At 41.7% G+C, this 14,176-nt stretch overlaps 1 protein-coding gene and 1 non-coding gene across 2 annotated transcripts; both read left to right on the top strand.

The window, feature by feature from the left end:
• The first annotated feature begins 360 nt into the window (after window positions 1–360).
• On the top strand, window positions 361–467 carry LOC128282663 (small nucleolar RNA R71). The gene has a single exon (XR_008273017.1). It is a non-coding gene; the product is annotated as a small nucleolar RNA R71 (small nucleolar RNA).
• Window positions 468–11,827: 11,360 nt separating this feature from the next.
• LOC128282090 (uncharacterized) lies at window positions 11,828–12,543 on the top strand. The gene is made up of 2 exons (XM_053020286.1): window positions 11,828–12,012; window positions 12,057–12,543. Exons 1-2 carry the CDS (start codon window positions 11,828–11,830, stop codon window positions 12,541–12,543), a joined length of 672 nt encoding a protein of 223 aa, XP_052876246.1.
• Window positions 12,544–14,176: the final 1,633 nt, after the last annotated feature.

Below are 14,176 nucleotides of genomic sequence, written 5' to 3'. Positions count from 1 at the left end.
TTCCTCCTCGATGCTAGGGTTGAAGGGTTGGTAGTCTGTGCATATTCCTCCTCTATTCGAATCGCACCTCATCACTAGATGTACCTGAGTAGAACCACACAAACTGTCAATCTTTTTATTTAAAAGTTCAACTTGGTTAGATAGCATAATAACCGCATCGAGGTTGAAAACACCGGCTGCCTTCCTCGACTTTGTCCTCATAACTTTCCACTGATAGTTATTAGTGACATTTCCTCAATAAATTCGTAAGCCGCCTCAAGTGTCTTATTATTGATAGTTCCATCAGCGGCTGAGTCAATCATCTGTCGAGTCGAAGGATTCAGGCCGTTGTGAAACGTTTGAACCTGTAGCCAGAGTGGTAACCCATGGTGAGGGCATCTTCGCAAAAGGTCATTGTATCTTTCCCATGCATCATAGAGTGTTTCTAAATCCATCTACACAAAAGAAGAGATATCATTACGTAATTTGGCTGTTTTAGCCGATGAAAAATATTTTAATAAAAACCTTTTGGTCATTTGTTCCCAAGTAGTGATTAACCCTCATGGTAACGAGTTCAACCATTGTTTAGCCTTATTCCTTAACGAAAAGGGAAACAACCGAAGGCGAATGGCGTCATCAGAAACACCATTAATTTTAAATGTATCGCAAAATTCTAGGAAATTTGCCAAGTGAGCATTGGGATCCTCGTCCTGCAAACCATCAAACTGAACAAACTGTTGTATCATTTGAATTGTGTTAGGTTTCAGTTCAAAATTATTTGCAGCAATAGCAAGTCTAACCATACTTGACTCAATTCCTGTTAAATTAGGTTTAACATAATCATACATAGTGCGTGGAGCAGGATTCTGATTTACTAGATCAGCAGCAATCGCAGAAGGTAGCGAATTTTCTTGGTTTTCAGCCATCTCCTCAGTTGTGGTTGAAGTACCGTCCTCTGTGTATCTTAGGCTTCACCTTATTTCTCTCCGGTTTCTGCGAACTATGCGATCTATTTCACCGTCAAAAAGTAGTGGTCCTGACGGGTTTCTTCTGGTAACAAACTAGAAAAACCTGTCAGAATAAAATAAGAGAAAAACTAGAAAACAAAAGAAAATAAAAACTTAAATTGCAAATAAAGTAAATGGCTAAAGTAATAAAAGTCAAGTTTTTCTAATATCCTAGTTCCCCGGCAACGATGCAAAAACTTGATGCGTGATATTCTTAACAGGTTTTAAATATTTATAAATGAATCGTTCTTGAGACTAACTTATTATCACGATCAAGGCAAGTGTACCTATCGAACAGTAGTATAGTTCAGCAAGACCGGATTGTCGAACCCAAAGGAACTACGAGTACTAGTATTTACTTCTTTTTTATTATCTAGCCTAAAAATTAAGAGGTTTGGTTATCTAAACTAATTACTAACTAAGAATGCACAGAAAGAAAACTTGGGAAAATACTTTTGGGAAAATTCAATTAATTGAGACAATACCTGAGGAAAAATCCACCTAGACTTCACTTGTTATTTGACTCTGAATCAGACGATTTATTCATTTGATTTGATCCGTAGAAATCCCTAAGTTATATTATTATCTCTCTCAAGACTAATAATATCTAACCCTAGGTTGAATAATTGAAATCTCTTTCTAACTAACACCCTAGTGTCACGGACTTAGGATTCTTGCCTCACTATCCGCAAGCGGCCTTAGGCGCTTACTCCAAAACGCCTAAGTCACTTAACTCCTACAAAAGAAGGATTCAATGTAATTCTTCCCAAAACACAACTTAAGCGAAAGCACCTTAAAGCCAAACAAGATGAAAGAAGAACGAGACAAGAACAAGCCAAAGAAAATAAGAACACAAGAGAGAGATTTGAGAGAATGCTCTCAAGAATTCTTATTGCTCAAAACTCAAGTGATTTACAATGAGGGAAGAGGTCTCTTATTTATAGTTGAGCCTCTCCAAATCCAACGGTACAAAATTAAGTACATCAATGGCTAAGATTAAAAGGCACCTACCACCAAATATAAAATCATATCTTCTAAGATTACATATCTTATCTAAGATATGTAATCTTATAAAATAATATCTTGTAAGATCATGTTTCCATATTTGTCTAACTTGTAGATGGGCCTTCAATCTCTTCAAGCAAGGGCCCGATGCGATTGGGCCAAATAACCTCCTTCCTTCTTGATAGTTCACACAGATGTGTCATGGTTATGGGCTCCCATGCGCAACCCGTGACATTCTCCCCACCAAATCTAGCGACGCCTCGTCGCGTCTTCCGCATGGTATCGATCTATCTTGTCTTGGAATTGCCACAAGGCTTCAGCAGGTTCCCAACTCATCTCACTATCCGGGAATCCCTTCCATCGGACTAAGTATTCGCGCCGCGGCCGGTAGTACTTACGTCTGACCACACGATCCGCTTCAATGTTCTCGACCTCTCGATCATAGGCGACTTTTACCCCCATTGGTGCTCGTTCAGACTTGCTTCGATTTGGGTCTCCTCCATCTTCATGGAATGGCTTAAGCATACTCACATGGAATACTGGATGAACTTTAAGCTTTTCAGGCAACTCAAGCTTGTAGGCCACCTTGCCTACCTTCTTCACAATTCGAAATGGCCCCTCATACCGCCGAACGAGTCCTTTGTGTAACCCATCATGTCGCAGAATCAGGTGTAGTTTGGCAAGAATCGGTCACCAACCTGAAATTGCACGCCCTTCGATTTTGGTCCGCCCATTTCTTGTTGCGCTTACTTGCCTTATGTAGACAAGCTCTAGCTAGATCGTTTTGCTCTTGCCAATCCCTTTCAAATCGATAAGCTGCTGGATTCGGTCCTGCATAACGAGTTGCAACTGCATTGGGTGTAAGCGGCTGTTGCCCCGTCACTATCTCAAACGGACTCTGGTTCGTTGCCCCACTTCGTTGTAAATTGTATGAAAACTGGGCCACATCCAACAACTTTGGCCAATCCTTTTGTGTTGCACTTACATAGTGTCGAAGATACGTCTCCAACAATGCATTCACTCGTTCGGTTTGCCCATCAGTTTGTGGATGCATGCTAGTAGAAAAGTTTAGGTCTGAGCCCATTAACTTGAACAACTCTGTCCAAAATCGACCCGTGAATCGCCCATCTCGATCACTGATGATAGATTGTGGTACTCCCAATACTTCACCACATGTTTAAGGAATAAGCGAGCTGCCTCCTCAGCAGGACACTCCTTGGTTGCGGGGATGAAAGTTGCATACTTCGAAAACCTATCCACCACAACAAAAATGCTCGCAAATCCATCAGATTTAGGCAAGCCTGTGATAAAATCCATGGACAAACTCTCCCATGGGCGCCCGGAATGGGCAGCGGTTGTAACAAACCAAATAGGGCTTTCAACTCAACCTTATCTTGTTGGCATATTAAACAAGTTTTCACATAGGTCTCCACATCATCACCCATGTGAGGCCAATAAAATCGATCCTCCAATAGAGCCAAGGTGCGGTGTACTCGGGATGGCCAGCCCATTTTGAATCATGACATTCCTTCATGACTTCTTTTCAGAATTCCCATGTTGAGGCACATATAGACGTCGCCCATGAGTGTATAGTAATTCTCCTCGAGCCAAAATCGCCTTGTCTTTCCATCTCTAGCAAGCTCCATCGATTTTTGGCCGTGGGATCATGGGACGATCCTTCTTGAATGCGCTTTAATAAGGGACTCTCGGGTTGGCTTATCGTTGCAAATTTCATTTTTCGCTAAGTGCATCGGCCACAATGTTGGCACTCCCGCTTGTATTCCATGGTAAAATCAAACTCGCTAGGAAAACACCCAACGAGCCCGCTTGGGGACAACTTTTTCGGGTTAAGAAATAGCTATTTGCAACATTATCGATGAATACCACAAACCGGAACCCAAAGAAATAGTGTCTCCATGTGCGTAAACAATGCACCACCGCCGTCATCTCTTTTCTTGGACCGTGTATCTTCGTTACGTCTCGTTAAGCTTTCGACTCTCGAAGCAATCGGATGCCCATCTTGCATCAACACCCTCCAATCGCATACTCTGAAGCGCCTGTGCGCACCTCATACGCCTTTGAAAAATTTGGCAATGCGAGTACAGGCTCACTCGTCATCGCTTGCTTCACTTGGTTGAAGGCTTTCTTACACCGAGGGTCCCAATCCCACACTTTGCCCTTTTCAACAGTCCGCTAAGGGTGCAAAGATCTTGGAATAGCCTTCAATGAAGCGACGGTAGTAATTTGCTAATCCAAGGAAAGACCGCAACTCTGTCACCTTGGTTGGTGGCTCCCAATCGGCAATTGCTTGAACTTTACTTTCATCCATTCAATCGTGCCACCTCCCACAATATGGCCTAGAAATGGCACCTCTCGTTGGGCAAAGGAACATTTCTCCTTTTGACATATAGCTCATTTTCTCGTAGAGTTTGGAACACTTTCCCAAGTGTCCCACATGTTCTTCGAGCGTCTTACTATACACCACAATATCGTCAAGATAAACAACCACAAAACGATCCAAGAAAGGTTGTAATACCTTATTCATTAGGGTACAGAATGTGGCCGGAGCATTTGTCAACCCAAACGGCATCACCAAGAACTCAAAGGACCCATATCTAGTTACACAGTCGTCTTGGGCTCATCCCCTTCGGCTATTCTCACTTGGTGGTACCCCGATCGCAAATCCAACTTAGTAAACCATCTCGCGCTACCAAGTTGATCGAACAAATCTGCAATAAGAGGAATGGGATACCTGTTTTTTATAGTGATTTTGTTTAGGGCCCCGTAGTCGATGCACATTCTCAAAGATCCATCATGCTTCTTTTGAAATAACACAGTGCACCAAATGGGGCTTTAGATGGTCTAATGAACCCGGATCTAAAAGCTCTATCAATCGCTTCCATAATTCCTCTAGTTCCGGTGGAGCCATTCGATATGGTGCCCTTGTCAAGCGGTTCAAGATTGGGCAACAGCTCAATCTTGTGGTCCACCTCCTCTTTGGTGGCAATCTTTGGGCAACTCCATGGGCATTACATCTTGAAATGACTTTAGCAACTGCTCCACTTCCTTTGGAATTTCCCCTCAAATTTATCATCCATATTGTCTCTCAAGGTAGCTAGGTAGGAGACTTCATTTCGACGGACTCCTTTGGCAAATTGGATTGCCGATAAGGTTTTTCCCTCCATGCTTCCCTTCCTTTTCATTCTCACCATATATCGTTGATTTGCATCGGAGATTGTCATGTAGTTCTCGGAAGGGTGAATATCCGCATTAAGCTTATCAAGTAAACTTAATCCAACTACAAAATCGTAATCATCAAGTGGGATTACCTTAATGGTCGCTTTGCCCGTCCACTCGCCAAGTTTGAGTTCCACCCCTTTTGCCACCCCCGTTATGGGAATGCTTTCTGAATTTACCGTTTTGATTCGTCCCGAATCTTCCTCGATTCTAAGGCCCGCCTTTGCCATTTCTTTAGACATGAATAAATCGGATGCACCAAGATCAACAAGTGCATTCAATCTTTTGCCAGCTACGATGATGTCCACAAACATCAGCCCATTGCTTGACTTATCTTCGACACCTCCTAATATCGAATTGAGGCTTTTGGTGTCATCTTCGGTCTCCTTGCGTGCCTCCATGGCATGAAAAGCGGCTCTCTTTGGACAGACACTTATTCTATGTGGGCCTTGGCAGAGATAGCACTTCATTGGTCCTTTTCTATCCCAAGGCTTACCTTGACTAGACTTTGGGCCTTCGTCGCTCTTTTCCCTTTGATCCTTGTTTCCCCCACCATTGTCTTTTGGTCCCGACTTGGGTTTGGAAGAATCGTTATTATCAAACTTTCTTCCCCCAACATCATAGAAATTTTCTGCCTTTGCCATAGCTTCGGTCAATTCGGTGATATCTAGGCGATGCAACTCTTGCTTGGCCCACATTTTTAAACCATCCTCGAACCAATAGAATGCTTCTTTCTCATTCAAGTCTCGAGATCCAAGCATCAACTCGTGAATTCGAACATAATCTCGAGCGAAGGCCTTGTTGCGTAGTTTACGCAACTTAGCACGAGCCTCCTTTCGGCATGTTGTGGATAAACCGCTTCTTCAACTCTCTTTGGAACTCCTCCCAAGTTCCAATGGTCGTTCCTCCACGCTTTCTCATCCGTGGACCTCGCCTCCACCACAAGAGAGCAACATCGAAAAGTAAATGGAAGCGGTGTTTACCTTGGTGGCATCATCCTCAATGCCAATTGCTCAAAATATTGCTCCAATTCCCACAAGAAGTTGTCCACTTCTCTCGCGGACCTAACTCCCTTGAACTTCTGGGTTTTGGAACATCCACATGACGTTGCTTGGTCCCGGCCAACATCCCACTTCCTGTGGCAGCCTTACAGATTCTCGAGCTCCCCTTAAGCTCAAGAATCTCTTCTTTCATGGCGATCACCGGGGCCTCAAGAGCTTCATCCCTCCCCGCCGGTTTGTCCGAAGTGGATCCGAGGAGTCCAACACAAACTCCTTGCTATCTTCCCTCGGTTCTTCCATACGGGTTAGGACCTCTTCGAGTGTCTCCTTCATGTCACCAACGGACTCCTCGAGATTGACCACTCGAATCTCCAAGCTCGACAAAGATATCCTCGATCGACTAGCCTTTCTAGCCCTCCCACGGGTCTCCATTGGCTCATTCGATCAACAACTTCTTCGACATATCTCAAAAGTGCTTTCGAACTGGCTCGATACCAACATCACGGACTTAGGATTCTTGCCTCACTATCCGCATGCGGCCTTAGGCGCTTACTCCAAAACGCCTAAGTCACTTAACTCCTACAAAAGAAGGATTCAATGAATTCTTCCCAAAACACAACTTAAGCGAAAGCACCTTAAAGCCAAACAAGATGAAAGAAGAACGAGACAAGAACAAGCCAAAGAAAATAAGAACACAAGAGAGAGATTTGAGAGAATGCTCTCAAGAATTCTTATTGCTCAAAACTCAAGTGATTTACAATGAGGAAGAGGTCTCTTATTTATAGTTGAGCCTCTCCAAATCCAACGGTACAAAATTAAGTACATCAATGGCTAAGATTAAAAGGCACCTACCACCAAATATAAAATCATATCTTCTAAGATTACATATCTTATCTAAGATATGTAATCTTATAAAATAATATCTTGTAAGATCATGTTTCCATATTTGTCTAACTTGTAGATGGGCCTTCAATCTCTTCAAGCAATGGCCCGGTCTGATTGGGCCAAATAACCTCCTTCCTTCTTGATAGTTCACACAGATGTGTCATGGTTGCGGGCTCCCATGCGCAACCTGTGACACTAGAATTGCATTAACTCGATCTATAGATTCCCTTATTAATTTTCACCCTAATCTGTCAAAATCTTGTCACCCAATCTCTAGGCGTGCAATCAAATCCGCTTAATTATGATAATTTTGCTCTTAGACAGGGTCTATTCCTCCTCTGAATAAGAGCGTTAACTTGAATCAATATCCTGGAATATTAAAACAAGAATTAAGAACAAATAATTAAGAACAAGTCAAATATTTATCATACAATTCAAATAATAATAACAAGATCCATCTTAGGTTTCATTCCCCTTAGGTATTTAAGGGGTTTAGTTCATAATTGTAAAAGAAAACATCTCAAAAGCATGAAGATAACAAAACATAAGAAAACCCGAAACTACTGAAAGAACTTGAAGGGAGATCTTCAATCTTGTTGATGAATCCGGCTTCTGATATGGATCAAGTGGCTTTCCTTGAGTAATTCCTTGCTTCCTACTCTGCGTCCCCCTTCTAAGTGCCTCCTCAGGTGTTTAAATAGGCTTTAGAATGCCTAAGAGCCCTCAAAATTGGCCTTTTCCGAATTGGACTAAACTTGGGCTCGGTAGGGACACGCCTGTGTGCGATTACTTAAGGTCGTGGTCAAGGCTGTTAAATGGGCATGGGTGTGTGATCTACTCGTGCAAGTCGTGCTTCGATCTTACCAAAGGGACACGGCCGTGTGACATTCCCGTGTAAGGAAGTTCAGGCCGTGCTGATTTTCCACGTGAGTCTATTTTCTCTGTTTTCGGCCCGTTTCTTGCTCTTTTTACTCTCCTATGCCCACCTAAGTATAAAACATGAAATTAAAGGATTAGGAGCATCGAATTCACCAATTCTAAGGAGAAACCATCCATAAATGCGCTAAGCATGGGATAAAAATATGTATAAATTATGGTTTATCAATAATATATGAACATGGAATTAGTTTGGTGAACATGTTCATCCATGATTATAAATTTGTACACCTTGAGTGTAATGCCTATGTGACACTGACATTTCTAATGATTTAATGAGCAAAGTTTTGACATGAAATAATCTGAACTCGAGATGAATTATTATGAAAATGTACTTGAAATACAAGGATATGATTTGTATATGTTATATGAATACATGATGTGGAAAGTATCTGTACATGGAAATCTAATTATTATTGAGCCTCTACATGTTTCTTGATATTTATATGAAATATATGACTAACAAGAGTGATGAGGATATGTGTTAGTGTAACGCCCCAAATTTTGGGCTTGGAAGAATTGGGCCTTGTTTTTGGGAGCGCCTAAAATTCTTGAGAGCAAGAAAATGACACAATTACATGTTAGTCTTGTTGGGTTAGTGATTTGGATGTTAGGGAGGTCTCTATGAAGTCCCGGGTTCAAGTCTTGGCATAGGAAATTTTTTGGTTTTTAGCATTAAGGGAACCCTGACTCTAGGTTGAATGCTTCTCAAATTTTGAATGGTAAAATTTGACAAAATAAGCATGGTGGTTTAGGTGGTAAGTGACGCCTCATAAGAGAGAGAGGACTGGGGTTCGAAGCTTGGAAAGAGCACTAGATGTTTTATTTTTCTTCAAGGACGTGTAGGTGGTAGAGTTTGATCAAAACTCTACAAGATAAAGGTTGAATGAGTCTTAAAGGGATATAAGGAGGAAGTTAAGGGATAGAGTTGATTGTTGGAGGGAATCAATGAGGATCTGAAATAGAAGGAAGTCTAGCCGAATGGGGCTTTGGGTTGCACAAGAATTCGGTAAAGGGGAGATTTGGTTCATTTTCGGCATTTGGGGTATTGTTTTGGTATGACCGAATCTTGCTAGAAGAATTCTGGTTGTTTTCTTTTGTTTTGTTCACTCATTTTGGTACCTTTTCCTTTCGTTTTCAAGACTCTCTGACTTTGGGTTGTCCACTTTTTTGTTTTAGCCAAAAGTGCATTACCATTTAGGCCATCTATTAGTCGATTTCTCCCTCATTTCTCATCTTGTAGTCCTCTCCCTTCTTTTCTAATCCTTTTACCTCTCTTCTTTCATTTTGGCTTGAGCCGAATGCTAACCCTCTTCTTTTTCTAAACCGTGGCCTTTCTCTTCTATTTTCCCACTAGCCTCTCATAGTCGAAATCCCTCTTCTCTCAACCATCTTCTTGTGAGCTAGATTCCCTTGCCACAACACTATTTTCTTTGATCTTAAGGTGTGTAAAGTCGAATACTCCCTACTCTCTCTCTATTAGCTATTACTGAATCTGTCTCCCTTTTATTCTCCTATCATAAGGCTGCGTTCTTCTCCTTTTTTTCTAGGATCAAGTGTAAGTTGTGGTGACTCATTTTCTTTATTTTGGTTTTCATTGTTGGTGTTCTTCTTTGCCCTATTGTCGAATCTTCCCTATCTCTCTTAGTCTGATGTTGGTTGGTACCTAGGTTCGCTCGAGGGTTGATAGTAGGGCAAGTGATGTGAAGCAATTGACATCCCACTTCTAGTTTTGGTCAAGTAAGTGCTTTTGCCTTGTTATGAGTAAAGGTCGAATGTTCTTAATGACCCTATGAATTGCCAAGTGTGGATTGAACCACAAGTTTTAACAATCCCTTTTAACAAGGCTTTATCATTTAAGGTATGTATTAGTGTGGTTTCAATTCATGTTGTAGGAAAATGAGAACAACAAAATGAATCGAGTGGCTAACTATTAGTCCTGGATATTGTAGGTTCATTGCTAGGGGATTCGTAGCACGTTTCGTAAACCAGGTGTGTACATACACCACCTTAACTCTAGATCAACAAATCTCAAAATGTCGAAAAGCTAAAAGCTAAAAGAACAGCAATAGTTTCTACACGAGCGCGCGAACGCAGGTGTGGAAGATCTGATGTGATAGTAAAGGCCACTATGAGCGTACTTATGGGCTGTGGCCGTAATGGGCCATGTTAGGCCAAGTTGGGTCGTCGGGCCCAATAGGCCCGTAGGCCCTAGATATGTAAAACTCACCAACAAATGGGAAAACATTGGACCTGCTATGTCACTCACATGGCTTGGATCAAAATCGGGCTTGGTTGGCCAATTGGTCGTGTTGGCCTATGGGCCTGCTTAAATGGGCTTTGAGCCCAATCGCTCTGTTTGTTTGCTAAAGGTTGCACGGGTCGCCCGAGATGACTGTGAACCTACTTATGGGTCAGTAATTGTACTTAGATCCCGATTTAACTTTATGCACTGAAGGGTAAAATGACTAAAATGCCCCTACATGTTATATAATTGTTATTATATGTTGCATTCATGTGATATTATGCTGCATGGGGGAAGGGATCATTGATTTGGAGGAATTATATGATTTTTTAGGGTCACTGGGTCGCTTGACGACTGTGGATCCACTGACGGCTTAAAGCCATTATAAGATTGGCAGCTCTGCTGCGAAATTGGTTAGTGTCGTAACTGGTGCAACATCAAAAGTGTAGGGATGAGTAGGTCGATAAAATCCCCACAGAAGTGTAGGGTTGGACGGGATATGGAGTGTAAGGTTGGTTGGGTATTTGTGCATTGCATAACCTGATTCTGATTGTGACATGGGCTCAGGCCCAACTGAGGCCACTATGGACTACGGCCCAAGTGCCACCGTTATTGTAATGGGCTTTGGCCCAAATTGATGTGACGCATGCTTTATGATCGATGAGGGTTGTACACATTGAGTTTTCATAAACACACCCCCTCTTTTAAATTTTTCAAGTAATCCTCAGTAGGCGATTCGACGTATGGGAGGACTCAGAAGTGGCCACACTACGAACAACTTTAAATATTCATATTTTCTTTTACATTACTTAAATTACTTTCTCTTTGGGTTTTTGATGTAATAAGGCATTTTCTCTAATTTTCTAGCTTTTAATTTGGGGGTTTTAACTATTATGATTTATTTCTGTTAAAAGTAGAGCGCAGTTTTCCAAAATGATATATGTTTTCATAACATCACGTTTTCGTAACATTGTTGAAATGCTTCCGCAGCAAACATGTTTTTGAAAGTAAGGCTAGTTTAAAATGGTTAACAAATAATTAAGATGACTTTAGAGACAATTTTTTTTGAAAAAGCATTTTAATGTGACACGCCAGATTCGGTCATAACGTCTAGGGCGGGTTTGGGGTGTTACATTTAGTGGTATCAGAGCCAAGTTGCAAAACTCGACTGGGAAATGGGCCTTAGTTTTTAGATTTTAAAGTTATTTACAAACGATTCCGAAGCATTTTGAAAGATTTTTATTATGTGGTTCACCGAGTCTCCGGCGTTGAACCAAGTAAGTTCTCCTGATACTGAAATCTATTTTAAACTTTTATACTATAGATAGTTACTGGGCTTACTTTAGATGATAGACTATACTGAGACTCTTTAGCTAGAGTAAACTGAAAAACTATAGGAAACTAAAACTGTAGCGAGCCTGGGATTGCGAAAATAACTCTTAACTACTACTATCATAAAACATCTGCTTAATTACTGAAACTATGAGCTAAATTGCATAAAATTTCTTAACCAGATTATACGCGAAGTGATAATGAGCACTAGAAAGGGTGCAAGAGGATACGACAGAGGCCGTGGAAGTACTAGGGCTGGATCTTCGGCATCAGGCCACATGCCCAACGTTGAGGGGAGAGGAGCACCGGATTCACCAGTACTCGAGACAAGGTTGTATGATCGAGTAGCTGGGGACGACGCTATGATTGAGCAGCTGGGGACGATGTATTGTCCCAAGCAATGTTAAGGATTCTAAAAAGGGTTACTAGGCCCAACACTAGTATTGGAAGCCAAAGGTCGATTTCTGAGAGACTCCAGTCGAATAGAGCCGAGATCTTCAAGGGTATCACAGGAGTATCACCGGATGTGGCTGAATATTGGTTGGAGGCCACCGAAAGGATAATGAACGACCTGGATTGCACTTCCGAGCAAAAATTGAAAGGAGCAGTGTCGCTGCTGCGAGAGGAAGCTTACCAGTGGTGGCTTACCGTGAAAGAGGGCACTCAGCCTGACCGGATAACCTGGGAGTTCTTCAAATCGGCGTTTCAAGGGAAATACATGGCCACAAGCCATGTGGATGCCCGAAGGAAGGAATTTTTGAACTTGACTCAGGGAGATCGATATGTGGTGGAGTACGAGGCAGAGTTCTTACGACTCAGTCGGTATGCTAAAGGAATAGTGGCAACAGATTATGAACGTTGTGTTCAGTTCGAAGATGGCATTAAAGACAGTCTTCAGGTATTGATTGCTCCTTAGAGGGAGCGGGATTTCATAGCATTGGTAGAGAAAGCAAAAATCACTGAAGATGTAAAGCACACTAAGCGCCTAAACCGGGAAAGAGAAAGGGGCAAAAATAAAAGGGATTCTGAGCCCTCCAATAACGTTCAGAGACCTAAGAGAAGGGCCAATGCGGATGAGCAGGTCAAAACGGGGCCCCATGTGGCTACTACTGAGTTACCACCATGTGTTATTTTTTGAAAAGGTCATACAGAAGAGTGCTGGAGGAGAACAGGAGCCTATCTGAGTTGTGGTTCTATGGAGCATCGTCTCGGAGAGTGTCCCAGAAGACCAGATCAAAGGCAAGTCTATGGTAGAGGTAATGTACAGCCACCGAGGGGAGCAGTCGTCTAGAGGCCGTGGTCAAGCCAGGGGTGGAAACGGTTTGGGTCGTGGAGCACTAGGAAGAGGTGCTGATCATACTAAGGTGAGGCAGCCAGCTTTGGCCTATGCAGCACACCACCTAGAGGACGTAGATGCTCCAGGTGCGAATGTTGGTACGTACTTTATCCAAAGTGCACTATTTATCTATTCTGAAATTAGAATTAGAGTGCACAGTAAAAGCGTAGTGGTGTAACCTTGGATGTGCGACTATTGGATAGTTAGAAATTTAGGGCTCGTGATCAAGTTGATTGAATGTGCCTTGTATGTTTATATTGAATTTAAATGAGTTGTAAGTTAATTACCATGTTATACGAACTTACTAAGCATTAAATGCTTACTCCGTTTTATTTTTCCCTGTTCTATAGTAATTCGGAGGCTCGTTGGATTGGAAGCTTGGCGGAGATCACTCACACTATCCATCAGCCCATTTCAGTATATATATGGTAAATCAACTATGATTATAATGGAATGTATAGGTTAATTGGTCAATATTGGCATGTATATGTTTTGGTTATAATTAGCTATTGGTATGGCTTGTGATGAACATGTTTTGATTTATATAGGAAATTATGTCATGTTTGATATTTGTTTGAAATGATGCATTTAAGCTAGTATATTTGATAAAATATGCATAAAAGTGAACTAGATATCTAGGTAAGTATGAGTATAAGATTGACATGATAATAAATTATCATTTGAAGTGCCTAAAGGCACATTGTTTCAATATTTGTATTGCATTATGAATATGAAAAAATGTTGGTGTAGGTGGAAGACAATTTGGCTGAGAAATGTGGCTTGGGAATAGCCAATTTTCATCCACACGGGCAGAGACATGGGCGTGTGTCTTAGTCGTGTATGACACACGGCCTAGCACATAAGCATCTGGCCTGGTCATGTGTGCTCTGCATCTTTAAAATTTCAAAACAGAATGCCTAGCTATTTACACATGGCCTAGCATACGGACTTTTGGCTTGGCCGTGTGACCCAAGTCAGAGAGTTACACGGCCTGAGACACGAGCGTGTGACCCCTGCACCTAGGAAAAATTTTGAGATTTTGCGAAAAATTCTTTAAGTACCTGGTTTAGTCCCGATTCATTTCTAATGCATGTTTTGGACCTCGAGGGTTCATATAAGGGACTTTATGTTTGATTTCTGGCATGAATACTGTATAAAATAAAATATTTGTTTACTTGATTTGTATATTCTGGTAATGCTTTGTAACCCTATT

Source organism: Gossypium arboreum, chromosome 10 (genome assembly GCF_025698485.1).
Source record: "Gossypium arboreum isolate Shixiya-1 chromosome 10, ASM2569848v2, whole genome shotgun sequence".
Lineage (NCBI taxonomy): Eukaryota > Viridiplantae > Streptophyta > Magnoliopsida > Malvales > Malvaceae > Gossypium > Gossypium arboreum.
Note: the sequence above shows the minus strand (reverse complement) of the source record. Positions and strands in the feature narration are given on the sequence as shown.